At 42.5% G+C, this 20,213-nt stretch overlaps 2 protein-coding genes across 2 annotated transcripts in view; one reads left to right on the plus strand and one right to left on the minus strand.

The window, feature by feature from the left end:
* Positions 1-2: 2 nt before the first annotated feature.
* mrps18c (mitochondrial ribosomal protein S18C) lies at positions 3-4,380 on the minus strand. Its single transcript, XM_061926815.2, has 6 exons — positions 4,251-4,380; positions 4,093-4,133; positions 2,563-2,646; positions 346-403; positions 196-255; positions 3-129 (listed from the first exon to the last, which is right to left on the minus strand). The coding sequence occupies exons 1-6, from the start codon at positions 4,321-4,323 to the stop codon at positions 53-55; spliced, it is 393 nt and encodes a 130-aa protein (XP_061782799.1). The 5' UTR covers positions 4,324-4,380; the 3' UTR covers positions 3-52.
* A 2,330-nt stretch (positions 4,381-6,710) lies between these two features.
* Positions 6,711-20,213, plus strand: part of helq (helicase, POLQ like) — a 34,405-nt gene continuing 20,902 nt past the window's right edge. Inside the window, exons 1-8 of the mRNA XM_061927008.2 lie at positions 6,711-7,146; positions 12,172-12,682; positions 12,760-12,938; positions 16,502-16,705; positions 16,776-16,848; positions 16,913-17,010; positions 19,901-19,999; positions 20,060-20,205. Of these exons, the coding sequence (XP_061782992.1) occupies positions 7,123-7,146; positions 12,172-12,682; positions 12,760-12,938; positions 16,502-16,705; positions 16,776-16,848; positions 16,913-17,010; positions 19,901-19,999; positions 20,060-20,205 (1,334 nt within the window). The 5' untranslated portion in view covers positions 6,711-7,122. The remainder of the gene's footprint in view (positions 7,147-12,171; positions 12,683-12,759; positions 12,939-16,501; positions 16,706-16,775; positions 16,849-16,912; positions 17,011-19,900; positions 20,000-20,059; positions 20,206-20,213) is intronic.

Consider the following 20,213-nt stretch of genomic DNA (forward strand, 5'->3'; position numbering starts at 1 on the left):
GGTCAGCGGTAAAAGATTTTAATTTAAATTTTAGTGGAGAAAGGAGGCGGGGCTAATCCAGATGTTTGATGCCGCAGATGTTTGGGTCCCTCATAAACTGTGGATGTTTGTGCGTCACTGACATGAACCCTGAACACAAACACACTTGTCAGGAAGTGACTGCAGTAGCTGCTCACATCCACATGAAGCACATACCCATTGAGTGAGCCTTCTTGATGGCTTTGGAGATTTCTTTTTGTTTTCGCCCACAAAGTCCTGACAAAGCAAACATCGTACGTTGGATCAATAAACTAACTGATCGGATTCATTTCAACACGTGCCAATCACAACGTTTGACCTTTTTACCTGTGATGTGTCGCCCGTAAATCCTTCCTGTGTGCGGCGAGATGAACTGAGAGAGAAGCTGTGGAGGATACATCAGTCATGTTATAACAGACAGTCCACTAGATGGCGCCACAGCTAAGAACGGGCCATTAGGAAATGCAGTGCTGTAACCAGTAGAGGCGCTGTTTCTGCCTTAACGAGTTTGTTGCTCACCTTGGCAATTATTTTCACTCGGGGGGCCACATTGAGAGAAAAAATGTGTCTGGGGGAGGGGCCATTGTGTATGTGTGTATACATTTTTACATTTAGCTGTAAAAATCTACTGTACAGTATGTGTGTTTGGGTCCCTTTTTCCAGGAACACTAATACCAAAAGTCAGAGTTCCAAAAAAGTTATGACAGACCACCTCAAAAAAACGGAACAGAATTTTACAGTTTTTTACTGAATGGGACGCCCCAAAATGTACATTAAAATAAAGAAAGTGTGATTTACAATATTAACTATGAACAATAAAACACTGAATATTAACATTTGAACATCTTTTACTTCTCAGACCAGCTCCTCCAAAATGTAACAAACAGCAAAATATGAATGCAAAGTGTAATAAACACCTACAATATGATATATTATCACTTTAATGCAGAACTTTGTTGTAAAAAATTTGCTTCCGCGCCTGTTCCTGACACATGCGTTTGGGGCTGGCTGCTCTGAAAACAAACCCCGCCCACTCTGCTTTGTTCCTGGTCTGAGCTGCTGTACCGTAATAACTCCTACAACACTCAAAAGCGCAGATTCCAACCACTGAAATCCTTTCGATAGTTCAAGACTTAGCACTGCATATCATAATAACAGCTAGTTTTGATGTTAAATGTCTAAAGAAAAGATGTAGAACGTCCGGCGGGCCGGATTGAAAATCTTAATGGGTCGCATGTGGCCCGTGGGACGTATTTTGCCCAGGTCTGACTTATAGGAATGGACTTAGATCCCCCCCTTCAAATGATCACGGATGTATATCGTCACAAGAGATGCGCGGATAGGCAATTATTTCATCCGCAACCGCATCAGAAAGTCGTCAACCATCCGCCATCCACCCGATGTAACATTTGATCAGAACCGCACCCGCCCGTTGTTATATATCTAATATAGACGATGCAAGGCATTAGTGAGGTTATAAAGCTTTTGCCTGTTAAAGAAAGGAGACTGATCCAATGCACCACAGACATTCGCGTGCCACGCTGTCACGACCCAGACGCACACCAGTGCGCAATCATATGGGAGCCGCGCTGAGCGCACCTCCAAGCGCGTCTCGCTGCCGGCGACGGCCGGGTATGGGCCCGACGCTCCAGCGCCATCCATTTTCAGGGCTAGTTGATTCGGCAGGTGGGTTGTTACACACTCCTTAGCGGGTTCCGACGTCCATGGCCACCGTCCTGCTGTCTATATCAACCAGGGTGAGCCCCACCCCTTTCGTGAGCGCACTGCGCGCGGAGTGACCCCTGTTACGCGCCCCCGGCAACAGGGGTGGCGGGCAGGTAAGCTGCGCGGGCGGAGTAACCCCTGTTACGAGCCCCCGGCCACGGGGGTGGCGGGCAGGTAAGCTGCTTACCTGCTGCGCGTGACGCCGGCCGCGGCGAAGGCGGACGAGGCGGGGTGTCGGTGCGGTGGGCGCGGTGGTGACCCTGGACGTGCGTCGGGCCCTTCTCGCGGATCGCCTCAGCTACGGCTCCCGGTGGGGCCCTCTCGGGGGAAGGGGCCTCGGTCCCGGACCCCGGCGAGGCGTCGGGGGCCTTCTCCGCTCCGTAAAAGTGTCCATCTCTTTTTCTTTTTTTTCTTCTGTTGTGGCATATGCAGCAGGTGCCTGCTCGTTTTTCGTATGTGGGTAACAACATTTAACTATGTATATATATTTCCCAATTGGTTTAACTGCCACCCGCCTGAATCTATTTAAAATCTAATTTTTTTTATTATTTCAACCGCCCGACCCGACCCGCGGATAAAATCTAATTTTTTCAAATTTCATCCGCCCGATCCGCGGATAATCCGCGGACTCCGCGGTTGTGCCCGCAAACCGCGCATCTCTAACCGTCACGGTTTTATCAATACGATACCCTTATCGATAACGGTATTTATCAGTGTTATTTCTTCCCTTTCCATGCATTTCTGGACCACCCTAATATAAGGTAAATATATCCACATACGTACACACATAAATCACTGTCAAAATTGTGTCAAACACACCTGAGTGTTTTTGAAGTCCACGGTGACCTTGCAGAGGACACATCCTTTCACTGGCGCCTTGTAAGGATTGTCCATCTTTACCAGCTGAAAAAAAAACATTGTGTTATTTGTCACGTACAATATGCTCTACTAGGAGTAAAAACAATACTATAATAACTGTGTTTCTGAGTACAAAATAAGACAACTCTACACTGTGCTGCTGAGTGTAAAATAAGACAATTATGTGCTGAGTGTAAAACAAGACCATTTTGTGCAGAGTGTAAAATAAGAAAATTCTGAGCTCAGTGTAAAATAAGACAATTATGTGCAGAGTGTAAAATAAGACCATTCTGTGCTGAGTGTAAAATAAGATAATTCTGAGCTCAGTGAAAAATAAGACAATTATGTGCTGAGTGTAAAATAAGACAATTAAGTGCATAGTACAAAATAAGACAATTCTGTGCTCTGTGTAAAAAAAGACAATTCTGTGCTAAGTGTAAAACAAGACCATTCTGTGCAGAGTGTAAAATAAGATAATTCTGAGCTCAGTGTAAAATAAGACAATTATGTGCAGAGTGTAAAATAAGACCATTCTGTGCTGAGTGTAAAATAAGATAATTCTGAGCTCAGTGTAAAATAAGACAATTATGTGCTGAGTGTAAAATAAGATAATTCTGTGCAGTGTAAAATAAGACAATTAAGTGCATAGTACAAAATAAGACAATTCTGTGTTCTGCGTAAAATAAAACCATTCTGTGCTCAGTGTAAAATAAGACCATTCTGTGCAGAGTGTAAAATAAGATAATTCTGAGCTCAGTGTAAAATAAGACCATTCTGTGCTGAGTGTAAAATAAGACCATTCTGTGCTGAGTGTAAAATAAGATAATTCTGAGCTCAGTGTAAAATAAGACAATTATGTGCTGAGTGTAAAATAAGATAATTATGTGCAGTGTAAAATAAGACAATTAAGTGCATAGTACAAAATAAGACAATTCTGTGCTCTGCGTAAAATAAAACCATTCTGAGCTCAGTGTAAAATAAGACAATTATGTGCTGAGTGTAAAATAAGACAATTAAGTGCATAGTACAAAATAAGACAATTCTGTGCTCTGCGTAAAATAAAACCATTCTGTGCTCAGTGTAAAATAAGACAATTCTGTGCTAAGTGTAAAATAAGACAATTAAGTGCATAGTACAAAATAAGACAATTCTGTGCTCTGCGTAAAATAAAACCATTCTGTGCTCAGTGTAAAATAAGACAATTCTGTGCTAAGTGTAAAACAAGACCATTCTGTGCAGAGTGTAAAATAAGAAAATTATGTGCTGAGTGTAAAATAAGACCATTCTGTGCTCAGTGTAAAATAAGACCATTCTGTGCTGAGTGTAAAATAAGATAATTATGTGCGTAGTGCAAAATAATACAATTCAGCGGTGTGCTGTCACAGCCGTGTATAATATTAGAGAATCCAACACTGTGCTGTGGGTAAAATAAGACACTGATGACGCACAATATGATATGTTGTGTGTAAAATAAGAGAATACAAAACTCACCTCATCGTGTTTTTGTACATTAGAAGCAACACTCGACAGACCTACAAGACGGAACGTTAGCATCATTAGCATTAGCATAATAAATAAACACCCTGCACGCTATTTTAAACACACACACTTGAAAAAAATATACCAAAACAACGTCATTGTTTATTTACCTGCAGGTTTATTCGCGTAATGAAGTTGTGAAAACCTCAATAATAGACGTTGTGTCCGCTGTAAGTGGTACATGATGACCTGGGCACAAACCGGAAGTTGCGCTTATATATGTCCGGTAGAGCACGGTGGTCAAGACTTGTTAGTTCCGCTCTTTCACTTCGACACATGTGCAATACAAAACACACACTTTATGCAAGAAAATAAACCTTAATATTGAAGATGTTAATTTCTGTGATGAAAAATGTTCCAACAAATATATGAGGGCAGTTTTAGCGAAATAATATTTTCTGGGCATATATCCTGAAGGATTTGACAATAGTTGAGCTAAGGAAAGATATATACATACCCAATTCTTCCCAAAATTAAAGAAATACAATTTGAAATTATTAATGGAATATACCCTTCAAAAGAAATATTAAATTGAACATGGAGGTTGATGACTGTTATATCTGTGGAGCTGGAGAGGATGTCAATCATCTGTATGTGGAATGTGAGAGTGTAGATGTGTTTTGGGAGGAGATCAGAGATTGGCTGAGAGACAAGTGTGTGGACATGTCCCCATTCTCTATAGAAGATATCCGGAGGTGGGTAGAGTAGCCAGAAATTGTACTCAAGTAAGAGTACTGTTACTTTGGATATTTATTACTCAAGTAAAAGTAAGGAGTAGTCACCCAAATATTTACTTGAGTAAAAGTAAAAAGTATGTTGTGAAAAAACTACTCAAGTACTGAGTAACTGATGAGTAACATACACACACATATCATATATATATATATATATATATATATATATATATATATATATATATATATATATATATATATATATATATATACATACACACACATATATATATATATATATATATATATATACATACACACACACACACACACACACATATATATATATATATATATATATATATATATATATATATATATATATACACATATATATATACAGTATATAATTTATATTTATTTATTTTGCCGTTTTTGTTTACATGTTAAAGGTGTTTTTATGAATATACATGCATGTTTAACACATATAGATTCCTTTCTTTCATGAAGACAAGAATATAAGTTGGTGTATTACGTGATTCTGATGACTTGCATTGATTGGAATCAGACAGTAGTGATGATAACGTCCACGTTTTCAAATGGAGGAGAAAAAAAGTTCCTCCTTTCTGTCTAATACCACATGAAAGTGATTGGTTTTTGGCATCTTATTTGTCCAGCTTCCATATTCGTTTTTATACACTTTACAAGAAATACATTGGCGGCAAACTCCGTAGCTTGCTAGCTTGTTTGCGCTGGCTTTCGGAGACTCTTGTTTTGAAAGCGCAGGCGCGATGGAGCGGCACTTTTATTGTGAAGACAGGAACTGTGCAGTCAGTCTTTAGGCTTTTGACGGGATGTACGGTTGAAATAAAAAAGGTTATTTTTTCCTTCACACTTTTGATTGATTGATTGAAACTTTTATTAGTAAATTGCACAGTACAGTATATATTCCGTACAATTCACCACTAAATGGTAACACCCCAATAAGTTTTTCAACTTGTTTAAGTCAGGTCATGTGACCGCCTGGCTCTGTTTGATTGGTCCAACGTCACCAGTGACTGCATCTGATTGGTGGAACGGAGTGAACGTCACCAGTGACTGTATTTGTTGAAACGCAGGCACTATGAAGGTCTGTCTGACAGACCAAAACAAACAAAGCGTGCATTAACAGATCGATAAAAATTAGTAGCGAGTAGCGAGCTGAATGTAGATAAAAGTAGCGGGGTAAAAGTAGCGTTTCTTCTCTATAAATAAACTCAAGTAAAAGTAAAAGTATGTTGCATTAAAACTACTCTTAGAAGTACAATTTATCCCAAAAGTTACTCAAGTAGATGTAACGGAGTAAATGTAGCGCGTTACTACCCACCTCTGAAGATATATCACATTTGGTATTTTTGTAAACGACTGTGACATAGAAATGTTTGTCAACATTATTAATGCTCCAGGCAAAATTATTTCTACATAAATGTCGATTTATGAAAGTAAGGCCCTACATTTTTTAATTGGCTTAATGGGTTACAATTATCAATCAAATCTTAGAGAATGATTAAGAGTACAAAATCCCTTAAACTGATATCCTTATTAAAAACATTTAGGGTGATTTAGGCAGCCCTTTTTGTCTTTTTTTTAGTATTATTACTCTATCTGTATTTGCTTTTGTTTTCTTTCCTTGACGTTGAAAGTGCCTTGACTTTTGTGTGAATTATATATAAATGTTTGTTGTTCAATAAAAAAAAATTAAAAAAACTTTATGCGAGAAAATGTTGATCTCAGTAAAAAAAAAAAAATTCGTATTGTAACTTATAATAAACTTTGAATACTAGTTCAAACCCGATCTTAAAGCATGTCAGTGTTGAAGATTGCGTTCATCGTCGAAAGAGGAAGAAGCTACCATCACGTGACTTCGTGACGAAACGAACGCGGAAGTGAGAGCGGATACATTTGAAACCTTATTTACATTCCGTTGTGACTATTTCAATTATTAACATTAATTGTGACTAATTCAATTATTTACATTCCTTTGTGACTATTTCTTGTGCGCGCTTACATTGTTCTACATTTTATCGGCGTTTTTTTTATTCATTTGGAAGGTTTGCGGCCCCTTAGCAATCCAAACAACAAAGTGCTGTTGCCAATGAGCTTAAAAAGTTGCTGGTAAAAAAAATAAATAGTTAGGTTATGAAGTTATGTCGCTCGTTAGCTGTAATTGCTAGCAACGTTAGCGTTCTTAATGTAGGCTAGCATGCGGCTAACGATACCAATGACGTGAAAAAGGAGAAATAAGAGGGTCATCTTCAGCACCGTCATCATGGATCATATGCAACAAGGCGAGGTTAGTCATCTAATATTCAATTTAAAGTCCCAATGATTGTCACACACACACACACACACACTAGGTGTGGCGAAAGTATCCTCTGCATTTGACCCATCACCCTCGATCACCCCCTGGGAGGTGAGGGGAGCAGTGAGCAGCAGCGGTGGCCGCGCCCGGGGTATCATTTTTGATGATTTAACCCCCAATTCCAACCCTTGATGCTGAGTGTCAAGCATTTTTATAGTCTTTGGTATGACTCGGCCCGGGGTTTGAACTCACGACCTACCCATGTCAGGGCGGACACTCTAACTCAGGGGTGCTCACACTTTTTCTGCAGGCGAGCTACTTTTCAATTGATCAAGTCGCGGGGATCTACCTCATTCATATATATAATTTATATTTACTTATTTATGAAATATATGTTTTTGTTAACAAGTTAAAGGTGTTTAATGATAATGCAAGCATGTTTAACACATATAGTTAATATTGTTAATACATTGAAGGTGTTTAATGATAATGCAAGTATGTTTAATACATATAGTTAATATTGTTAACAAGTTAAAGGTGTTTAAAGATAATGCAAGCATGTTTAACACATATAGTTAATATTGTTAACAAGTTAAAGGTGGTTAAAGATAATACAAGCATGTTTAACACATATAGTTAATATTGTTAACAAGTTAAAGGTGGTTAAAGATAATACAAGCATGTTTAACACATATAGATTCCTTTCTTTCATGAAGACAAGAATATAAGTCGGTGTATTACCTGATTGTGATGACTTGCATTGATTGGAATCAGACAGTGGTAATGATAACGTCCGCATTTTCGAATGGAGGAGAAAAAAAGTCTTCCTTTCTGTCCAATACCACATGAAAGTGGTTGGTTTTTGGCATCTTATTTGTCCAGCTTCCATACTCCTCTGTATACACTTTACAATAAATACATTGTCGGCAAACTCCGTAGCTTGCTGGCTTGTGCACGCCAGCTTTCTGAGACTCTTATTTTGGTAGCGCAGGCAGGATGAAGCGGAGCTTTTATTGTGCAACTGTGCAGTCGGTCTTTGGAGTTTTGACGACAGGTACGGCGCCAGAGTCTGTTGAAATAAAGTGTTTCTCGCCTTCCAGTCGGTAATTTTAATGAGCTGGCAGCAGCCAGCGTCATCTCAGAAGACCCTCGGGTGCCGTGAATGTCAATCAAGTGACGAAAGTGACGTCATAGTGAAGATTTATGATCGCTCATTTTTAGGACTATTTTTTTAATGCCTGGCTGGTGATCGACTGACACACCCTCCGAGATCGACCGGTAGATCGCGATCGACGTAATGAGCACCCCTGCTCTAACTGATCATATTCATTCTGTAGAGATCAATCAATCAATCAATCAATCAATTCCTTTATTGTCATTGTCATAATAACACTTAAGTCATACATGAACAATGAGATTTTGTTTGAGCTTTGTCCAGCGGCATAGAAACTGCATTGATGTGCAGGTTGACAATAGTTTACATTTTAGCATTGTCAGGAAGATCGCGATAAGAAGGGTGTGGGGGTGGGAACAGTCAGATGTCTGATGGGTGTTATGTTGATGTTGCAGCAATGCAATGTCCAGAGCACAATTATTGAGGTGGTAAAGAGTGAGGTAATAAGATGGTCCGGGGCAGCAAAGGGGCAGGCTGTTCATTTAGCAGTCTCACAGACTGTGAGACATTCTGGTGGTCCTGGCGCGAATAGATCTATACCTCCTTCCAGAGGGTAGCAGGTTGAAGAGGCCATGTGCTGGGTGGTATCTGTCCTTCAGGATGTTGTGTACTCGCTTTAGGCAGCGAGTTGTGTACATGGCACTCATCTCTGGGAGTATCGTCCTTGTAATTTTCCCCGCCGCTTTAACCACTCGCTGGAGGGCCTGTTGGTTCGCTTTAGTGCATACTTGCCAACCCTCCCGAATTTTCCGGGAGACTCCCGAAATTCAGCGCCTCTCCCGAAAACCTCCCTGGACAAATATTCTCCCGAAAATCTCCCGATTTTCAGCCGGAGCTGGAAGCCACGCCCCCTCCAGCTCCATGCGGACCTGAGTGAGGACAGCCTTTTTTCATGACAGGACAACAGGGTGACAAGAACTAAATCATCCAGACTAGAGATAAATTGTATTATTATGTTTATCTTACCTAAAAATAAATATATTTATTAATTTAAAAAAAAAAAACTAAATACATTTTTACTATATTTTGCTAAAAACATCAAAATTAATTGTATTTTTTTTGTATTTTTTCGTGACTCCTTATTACATCCAGCCATAGAATTATACATTAAAATAAACATATTTGAAATGATTGATTTTAAATTATCATAATAATTCATTTAAAATGACCATATTTAATTATTAAAATAATTGCTTGTTTATCAACAACTTTAGCATTTTATTTATTACATTTTGAAACTCTCAGAAGCCAAGTTATGTTATATTCCTTAATATTTATTTATGCAAGTTTGAAGTATCAATTATCTAAACACAGTTTTGTTTGCATATTTTCAGGATGTATATACATATATATATATATATATATATATATATATATATATATATATATATATATATATATATATATATATATATATATGTATGTATGAAATACTTGACTTGGTGAATTCTAGCTGTCTATATACTCCTCCCCTCTTAACCACGCCCCCAACCACGCCCCGCTCCACCCCGACTACGCCCCGCCCCACCCCTGACCACGCCCCCACCCCCCACCTCCCGAAATCGGAGGTCTCAAGGTTGGCAAGTATGCTTTAGTGCAGCTAGCAAACCACACTAAAAATCCGTAAGTGAGGACACTGCTGATGGCACAGTTGTAAAAGTTGACCATTGATTTCTGCGGAATTTTTGCGCATTTTGGTTTCCTCAAAAAAAAAAAAAAGACGTTGTTGGGCCTTTCCGACTGTAGAAGCAGTATTAATGTCCCAGCATAGATCTTTAAACTCCTTTTATTTGTTTTTAAATGTCTAAACAACCTCGCACCAACCTATCTCTCCGACCTCCTTCAGCCTTACTGCCCCACCCGATCCTTAAGATCAGCCGATCAGCTGCTGTTGACGGTCCCTGACACAAGGCTGAAGCTTAGAGGTGACAGAGCTTTCGCCATTGCTGCTCCCAAGCTCTGGAACGACCTACCTCTGAGTGTTAGACAAGCCTCCTCTCTTCCTGTTTTTAAATCTCTCTTAAAAACATACTTTTATTCCATGGCTTTTAACACTGAGTGATATCCATCCTGCAATGGCGCCCCATAATACACCTGCTGTGAACCTGTTTTTATGTTTTTATTTATTCTATTTTTTTTTTTTTATCGTGTTCTGTTTGTGTTGTGTTGTTTGCTCGGTACTCGTTTTATCTTTTAACCTGTCCATTGTACAGCACTTTGGCTACCCCTGTGGTAAATTTTAAATGCCATCCATCCATCCATCCATCTTCTTCCGCTTATCCAAGGTCGGGTCGCGGGGGCAGCAGCCTAAGCAGGGAAGCCCAGACTTCCCTCTCCCCAGCCACTTCGTCCAGCTCTTCCTGTGGGACCCCGAGGCGTTCCCAGGCCAGCCGGGAGACATAGTCTTCCCAATGTGTCCTGGGTCTTCCCCGCGGCCTCTTACCGGTCGGACGTTCCCTAAACACCTCCCTAGGGAGGCGTTCGGGTGGCATCCTGACCAGATGCCCGAACCACCTCATCTGGCTCCTCTCGATGTGGAGGAGCAGCGGCTTTACTTTGAGCTCCTCCCGGATGGCAGAGCTTCTCACCCTATCTCTAAGGGAGAGCCCCGCCACCCGGCGGAGGAAACTCATTTCGGCCGCTTGTACCCGTGATCTTGTCCTTTTGGTCATAACCCAAAGATCATGACCATAGGTGAGGATGGGAACGTAGATCGACCGGTAAATTGAGAGCTTTGCCTTCCGGCTCAGCTCCTTCTTCACCACAACGGATCGATACAGCGTCCGCATTACTGAAGACGCCGCACCGATCCGCCTGTCGATCTCACGATCCACTCTTCCCCCACTCGTGAACAAGACTCCGAGGTACTTGAACTCCTCCACTTGTGGCAAAATCTCCTCCCCAACCCGGAGATGGCACTCCACCCTTTTCCGGGCGAGAACCATGGACTCGGACTTGGAGGTGCTGATTCTCATCCCAGTCGCTTCACACTCGGCTGCGAACCGATCCAGTGAGAGCTGAAGATCCTGGCCAGATGAAGCCATCAGGACCACATCATCTGCAAAAAGCAGAGACCTAATTCTGCGGAATGGTTGCGCATTTTAGTTTCCTCAAAAAACAAACAAAAAAAAAGACGTTGTTGTTCACCCCTAAGAATTTGAAATGCTTGATCCTTTCTACAAGATTGTTATTAATTAAAAGTGGAGGGTGTTTGTTCTGCCCTTTCCTGCGGGAGTCTACAATTAGTTCTTTGGTTTTGTTAGTGTGATGAGGTGGCGACTTGTCCAGAGTGTACCCCGCCTTCCGCCCAAATGCAACTGAGATAGCCCCCCCCCCCCCCCCCCCCCCCCCGCCCCCCCGCCACCCCGAACGGGACAAGCGGTAGAAAATGGATGGATGGATGAATGGATGAGTTCCCAGTGAACAGACAAGAGACTGTCTTTGTTGCACCAAGCCAAAGGCTTGGAAAATTCCTCTGTGTACGATGGGAGGAGACGGAAGGGGTTATCTATTTTGATCCAAGACCTGCCCAAGCTCGATCCAGGACCAGTCCAAGCCCGAGGCATCTTTTTCTTTTGTGTTAATGTGACAGAAAACAATGGCTGTTTACATACCCCCATTCCTTTAGAAACAGCTGTTGTTATGTAAACAGGGAAAGTCCAAATAAAAAGAGGTGGCGTACAATCTTTCGCCAGAGCGTGCTGGAGACTGTACTCAAATGTTGCCAAATTTTATTGTGTCTCTGTTTAATTCCTTGCTTCTTGTCTCGTTTAAAAGATGTCATCAGTGTTTGAACCTGACAGATGGTTCATGTTATAACAACGTGGCTGTTTTCTTTGCAGCACTGCAGCGACGGTGAGGACTTTTTCGGGGACTACGACAGCCTCCTGGAGGACACGTCCCTGCTCGCCAAACTGGAGCAGGCGGAGCGCGATGAAGATGACAAAATGGCATCTACCCTGCCGCCCGCGGAGGACAAGAACGCCCTCACCGACTCCATCTTGGACGCTCTTGATGAGGACCTCCTCCGGGAGTCTTTGCCGTCCAGCCAGCAGCAGTTCGTCGAACAGGAAGCCCAGTGGAGCAAAGCGCTCCAAAGTGGAGGACGAGACAAGAAGCGGAGGAGCGTGAGCGAGCACTTGAAGAGGACCATGCAGTGCAACGCCGCTTCGCCCGCCAGCATTTCCCGCTCCTTAGCGCTGAAGGAGGCGGTGCTTAGTGACGAGATCAGCGACGCCATGCACGCCATGGAGACGGTCTCCTCCCATACCACCGACCTGGGACCTTTTTTTGGACTCCCCACCAAAGTCAAAGAACTCCTCTCCAAACTGAGGGGCATCAACAGCCTTTATGGTGACTCCGCCCCCTTAAAAGTCACATGACATGGCATGACTACATGACAATAATTGTGTGTGTGTGTGTGTTTTCAGCGTGGCAGGAGACGTGTTTAAAGTTGGAGTGTGTGCAGCAGAGGAGGAACCTGATCTACACTCTTCCCACCAGTGGAGGAAAAACTCTGGTGGCGGAGCTCCTCATCCTCCGGGAAGTTGTGTGCAGGAAGAAGGACTGCATCTTCATCTTGCCTTACGTCTCTCTGGTCCAGGAGAAGGTAAAGTCGCAACAACGCACGCCATTGGCGAATACACTGCAAAAACTGAAATCTAAGTAAGATGAAATATCTCAAATAAGGGCGATATTTGCTTATTTTCTGTCTGATAAGATACCATAATTCTTCTCACTAAGCAGATTTTACGTTAGAGTGTTTTACTTGTTTTGGTCCTAAATGATCTCAGTAAGATATTACAGCTTGTTGCTGAGATTTGATGACCTATATTGAGTAAAACATGCTTGAAACTATTTTTGTCCAAATGTCCAAAACACATCCAGCAATGGTGCACAGGACGGCGGGAAAGAAGAGGGGAAAAGGTGGCCAAAATTGTCAAAAGTCCCAATTTTGTCCAAAATACCTCCCCGGGTTCCAGTCCCACGAGTCCCGCCGCCTGGCCGTACAAGTCCCGGGATGCAAAACATTTTCAAAACGCACCCGGCAAAGTCCCTACGGGAAACAGGGGAGAAAAGTGAGAAAAGTCCCCAAAAATGTTCAAAATACCTACCCAGGTTCGAGTCCCACAACTCCCGCCGCCGGCCGCGCAAGTCCTGGGATGCCAAAAAATGTCCATAACACACCCAGCCGAGTCCCACGGGGAGGGGGGATAAAAGTTGGAAAAGTCGGCAAAAGTCCCAAAAATGTTCAAAATACCTACCCAGGTTCTAGTCCCACTTGTGGCACTCGAACCCAGGTGTGATTTTTAAACATTTTACCGACTTTTCTCCCCACCTTCCCGTGGGACTTTGCTGGACACGTTTTGGACATGTTGGGCATCCCGGCCGGTGGCGGGACTTGTGGGACTCAAACCTGGGTAGGTATTTGGAACATTTTTGGGGACTTTTGCCGACTTTTCCAACTAAGGGTGATATTTGCTTATTTTCTGTCTAATAAGATAATTATTCTCACTAAGCAGATTTTATGTTTTACTTGTTTTCAGTGTTTTGGTCCTAAATGATCTCAGTAAGATATTACAGCTTGTTGCTGAGATTTGATGACCTATATTGAGTAAAACATGCTTGAAACTAGAATATGAAGTGTGGCAGAGCTGTGTCATCAACACTCACAAGTATAAAACTACTTTTTTAAAGTAATAATTTCTTATTTCAAGCATGAAATAAAAAAAATCATGACTTTGACACAATTGTGTCTCATAATTAAAACGGATGACAGCCAATTTTTATTTTCAATGAAACAATAGAAAATACGTACTCATATAGTAGTACAGTTGGCACAGTACAGTAAACTGACAGTCAGTGACGTGCGGTGAGGTTGATGGCTGGTGAGGCACTGACTTCATCACAGTCAGATTTACAAACATATGAACCCTAAAGAGTATCTTATTCACCATTTGATTGGCAGCAGTTAACAGGTTATGTTTAAAAGCTCATACCAGCATTCTTCCCTGCTTGGCACTCAGCATCAAGGGTTGGAATTGGGGGTTAAATCACCAAAAATGATTCCCGGGGCGCGGCGCCGCTGCTGCCCAGTGCTCCCCTCACCTCCCAGGGGGTGAAGAAGAGGATGGGTCAAATGCAGAGGACAAATTTCACCACACCTAGTGTGTGTGTGACAATCATTGGTACTTTAACTTAACTTTAACTTTACACATACAAACTGTAGCACACAAAAAGCACATTTAATTAAAAAAAGGTTATTATGGTCTTACCTTTACTTATAAGTGCGGGAACAGTGGTGTTCGTGTTGGAGGAGTTGTGAATGAATGAAATATGAAATCCGTGCTGCAGTCTGCAGGTGTACCTAATGTTGTGTACCTGCAGTCGTTCACGGCTCCTCCGGCGCGAGCATTGTTGTTTTTGCACTTTTTGGCTTCTTGTTAAGTGACTTTTTTTGGGTGGATTTGGTCTTGCACGTGGAGGGTTTGGGTGTGGGCTTTGGTTGGTGTGGCGCTCCCGTCGGGGGGTGCACTCTGCGCGGGGGTGCATTAACCGGCACCAGGAGGCGGGGTTACGCGAGCCTCACACAGTGCGTCTTCGCAGCAGTTTCATGATTGCTTAGCACAAAAAATACGTTACACACATACAGTTGTTGACAAAATACACTGTACATTATATACCTCAGCTAACTAAACTATGGAAATGTATAATATAGTTCATATAGCAATACGGTCTCACTGCACAGCAGGCCAGCAGTTAGCCGAGTCCGCAATCCATGGTGAGGCACAACTGAGTGACGTGCCTCAACTGGCTGCTGTTCACCGCACCGTCTCTTCTCAGTATTTGAACGGCAAATGCGAAAATTCAGCGATTTTGAATAAAAATAATCTAAAACTGGTGAAGTTAAATGGAAAATAACTTTATAGTATAATCACTGAATACATATAACAATTTAATTAATTTGTTTTCTTTTTACATTTTTTTTCTTTCCATGATGGCAGGTGAGGCCCTGCCTCACCTGCCTCTAGTGACTGCACGTCCCTGCTGACAGTTAATATTTAAACTTTTAACATGTGACATTTCCAACAATTTTGAACAGAAATAGTTCATGCACATTCAGATAAATTCCTCAAAATTACAATAAAAAATTTTTTGGGCCGGGCTGTATATATGCGCACTAATTGGCTGAAAGAGCATGCACTTGGCGCGATGATGTCATGTTATCGATGGAAAAATGCATTTTTAGACAATATGATTTGCCTGAGCGGCTAGGAGACCCTGAGAGTAACAAGCGGTTGCCTTGTTGCCTTTCCATTAAGAACAATAAATTAGTTTTTAGTATAAGTTTGCTGGTTTCAAGAAATGTAATGCCGAGCGCATATCATTATGTCAAGATAATGGCACTAGCATTTACTTCATTTAAGAATGTTTTTCAACATATTGAGCAAAAAGGTTTTGGGTTTTTTTCTCCCAAGAAAAGTGCACTTGTTATTAGTGAGAATATACTTATTTTAAGGTATTTTTTGGTGCATTGAGGTTAGCTAATTTTACTTGTTTTGGAAAGTCTTGTCTAGCCAAATTTTCTTGTTCTATTGGCAGAACAGCCAGCTAGCTACACTGCAAAAAGTCAGTGTTCAAAAACAAGAATAAAAAAATTACAAAAATTAGGGATATTTTATTTGAAATAAGCAAAATTATCTGCCAATAGAACAAGAACATTTACATTTACGGCCGGCGGCGGGACTCGTGGGACTGGTATTTTGGACAAAATTGGGACTTTTGACCATTTTGGCCGCCTTTTCCCCTCTTCTTTCCCGCCGTCCTGTGCACCATTGCTGGATGTGTTTTGGACATTTGGACAAAAATAGTTTCAAGCATGTTTTACTCAATATAGGTCATCAAATCTCAGCAACAAGCTGTAATATCTTACTGAGATCATTTAGGACCAAAACACTTAAAACAAGTAAAACACTCTAACGTAAAATCTGCTTAGTGAGAAGAGTTACGGTATCTTATCAGACAGAAAATAAGCAAATATCACCCTTATTTGAGATATTTAATCTTACTTAGATTTCGGTTTTTGCAGTGTAGGAACAGGAAGTCCACCATCCATCGGCTAGAAAAGCCCAGTTGAAACAGGAGCCCGGTTAACTTCCCGCTCCGCCGCAGGTTCGTGGTCTGGCCTCTTTCGGCCTGGAGCTGGACTTCCTGGTGGAGGAGTACGCCGGCAGTAAGGGCAGGTTCCCGCCGGTCAAGAGGAGAGGAGGTCAAAGGTCGCTCTACATCGCCACCATCGAGAAAGCGCACAGCCTGGTCAACGCGCTCATCGAGAGCGGCCGCTTGGACTGCGTGGGCCTGCTGGTGGTGGACGAGGTGCGGCGTGGCGCTCGACACGACCGACGGCGCCGCCTCGCTGACGATAACGACTTTGTTGTGCCGACAGCTTCACATGCTGGGAGACGGCAGCAGAGGAGCGCTCCTGGAAATCACCCTGGCAAAAGTCTTGAACCTCAGCAGTAAGTGCGGCTGTCAGCGCTGGCCATCGCTAAACGCCGTCATGCTAGCTGACTGTCCCCGCAGGTCACACTCAGATCATCGGTATGAGCGCCACCTTGGGGAACATCAGCGACCTGCAAACTTTTCTCAAAGCTGAAACCTACAACAATGACTTCCGACCCGTAAGTCCGAGCATGCTGCGCGTTTATATGATGCATGGTCACGTGCTGCATGGTCACATGGTGCGTTGTCACGTGCTGCATGGTCACATGGTGTGTTGTCACGTGCTGCATGGTCACATGATGCCTGGTCACGTGCTGCATGGTCACATGATGCCTGGTCATGTGCTGCATGGTCACATGATGCCTGGTCACGTGCTGCATGGTCACATGATGCCTGGTCATGTGCTGCATGGTCACATGATGCCTGGTCACGTGCTGCATGGTCACATGATGCCTGGTCATGTGCTGCATGGTTACATGATGCCTAGTCACGTGCTGCATGGTCACATGATGCCTGGTCACGTGCTGCATGGTCACATGATGCCCGGTCACGTGCTGCATGGTCACATGATGGGTGCTACATGGTTGCGAGCGTCGTGTTTACATAACGTGTGGTCACGTACTCCGTGGTCAAATGCAGCTTGGTTGCATGCTGCGTGTTTACGTGACACGTGGTCACGTGCTGCATGGTTGTGCTTTTTTGTGACGTATGGATGGTCATGTGCTGCATGGTCACTTGATACATTGTCACATGCAGCATGTGACCACAGAGCACCATCTGTGGTCACATGATGCGTGGTCACATGCAACATGGTCACGTGCTGCGTGGTTACATGACACGTGGTCACGTGCTGCATGGTCGCATATTTACATGATGCATGGTTACGTGCTGTGTGGTAACGTGATGCATGGTTACATGACACATGGTCATGTGTTGCGTGGTTAAATGACACGTGTTGCGTGGTTACATGACACATGGTCACGTGTTGCGTGCGTACATGACACGTGGTCATGTGTTGCATGGTTACATGACACGTGGTCACGTGTTGCGTGCTTACATGACACATGGTCACGTGTTGCGTGGTTACCGGTACATGTCACGTGTTGCGTGGTGACATGACACGTGGTCACGTGTTGCGTGCTTACATGACACGTGGTCACGTGTTGCGTGGTTACATGTCACGTGTTGCGTGGTGACATGACACGTGGTCACGTGTTGCGTGCAGAGGTGGGTAGAGTAGCCAGAAATTGTACTCCAGTAAGAGTACTGTTACTTTAGAGATTTATTACTCAAGTAAAAGTAAGGAGTAGTCACCCAAATATTTACTTGAGTAAAAGTAAAAAGTATGTTGTGAAAAAACTACTCAAGTACTGAGTAACTGATGAGTAACATACACACACATATCATCTATATATATATATATATATATATATATATATATATATATATATATATATATATATATATATATATATATATATATATTACACACACACATATATATATATACACACATATATATATATATATATATATATATATATATATATATACATACATTGATATATACAGTGTATAATTTATATTTATTTATTTTGCCGTTTTTGTTTACATGTTAATGGTGTTTTAATGAATATACATGCATGTTTAACACATATAGATTCCTTTCTTTAATGAAGACAAGAATATAAGTTGGTGTATTACCTGATTCTGATGACTTGCATTGATTGTAATCAGACAGTAGTGCTGTTAACGTCCACGTTTTCAAATGGAGGAGAAAAAAAGTTCCTCCTTTCTGTCTAATACCACATGAAAGTGGTTGGTTTTTGGCTTCTTATTCGTCCAGATTCCATGTTCGTTTTTATACACTTTACAAGAAATACATTGGCGTAAACTCCGTAGCTTGCTAGCTTGTTTGCGCTGGCTTTCGGAGACTCTTGTTTTGAAAGCGCAGGCGCGATGGAGCGGCACTTTTATTGTGAAGACAGGAACTGTGCAGTCAGTCTTTAGGCTTTTGACGAGATGTACGGTTGAAATAAAAAAGGGTCTTTTTTCCTTCACACTTTTGATTGATTGATTGAAACTTTTATTAGTAGATTGAACAGTACAGTATATATTCCGTACAATTGACCACTAAATGGTAACACCCCAATAAGTTTTTCAACTTGTTTAAGTCAGGTCATGTGACCGCCTGGCTCTGTTTGATTGGTCCAACGTCACCAGTGACTGCATCTGATTGGTGGAACGGAGTGAACGTCACCAGTGACTGTATTTGTTGAAACGCAGGCACTATGAAGGTCTGTCTGACAGACCAAAACAAACAAAGCGTGCATTAACAGATCGATAAAAATTAGTAGCGAGTAGCGAGCTGAATGTAGATAAAAGTAGCGGAGTAAAAGTAGCGTTTCTTCTCTATAAATATACTCAAGTAAAAGTAAAAGTATGTTGCATTAAAACTACTCTTAAAAGTACAATTTATCCCAAAAGTTACTCAAGTAGATGTAACGGAGTAAATGTAGCGCGTTACTACCCACCTCTGGTTGCGTGGTTACATGACACGTGGTCACGTGTTGCGTGCTTACATGACACGTGGTCACGTGTTGCGTGGTTACATGTCACGTGTTGCGTGGTGACATGACACGTGGTCACGTGTTGCGTGGTGACATGACACGTGGTCACTTGTTGCGTAGTTACATGACACGTGGTCAAGTGTTGCGTGGTGACATGACACGTGGTCACGTGTTGCGTGGTGACATGACACGTGGTCACGTGTTGCATGCTTACATGACACATGGTCACGTGTTGCATGCTTACATGACACGTGGTCACGTGTTGCATGCTTACATGACACGTGGTCACGTGCTGCATGGTGACATGACACGTGGTCACTTGTTGCGTAGTTACATGACACGTGGTCACGTGTTGCATGCTTACATGACACGTGGTCACGTGCTGCGTTGTGACATGACACGTGGTCACGTGCTGCATGGTTATGTGCTGCGTGGTCACCTGCTGCATGGTTGCGTGCTCTGTGTTGACATGAGGTGTGGTCACCTGACACGTGTCCAGGTCCAGCTGAGGGAGTACGTGAAACTGGGGGACGGTATCTACGAGGTGGACCCCAAAGAGGAGGAGTGTTTTCGATTGTGTCGTCGTGTCAAGCTGAAGGTAGGCGGAGTGTGTAGTCGTCGTAGTTGTCAAGTATGTAGCAAGTTGTGTGGTGTCCAGTACTCCAGCGCCATGCAGAAGATGGACCCGGACCACGTCGTGGCCTTGGTGACGGAGGTCATTCCACGCCACTCCTGTCTGCTCTTCTGTCCCACCAAGAAGAACTGTGAGAACGTAGCGGTCATGATCTGCAAGTACCTCCGAGAGTAAGTCC

The sequence above is a fragment of the Nerophis lumbriciformis genome, linkage group LG32 (assembly GCF_033978685.3).
Source record: "Nerophis lumbriciformis linkage group LG32, RoL_Nlum_v2.1, whole genome shotgun sequence".
Lineage (NCBI taxonomy): Eukaryota > Metazoa > Chordata > Actinopteri > Syngnathiformes > Syngnathidae > Nerophis > Nerophis lumbriciformis.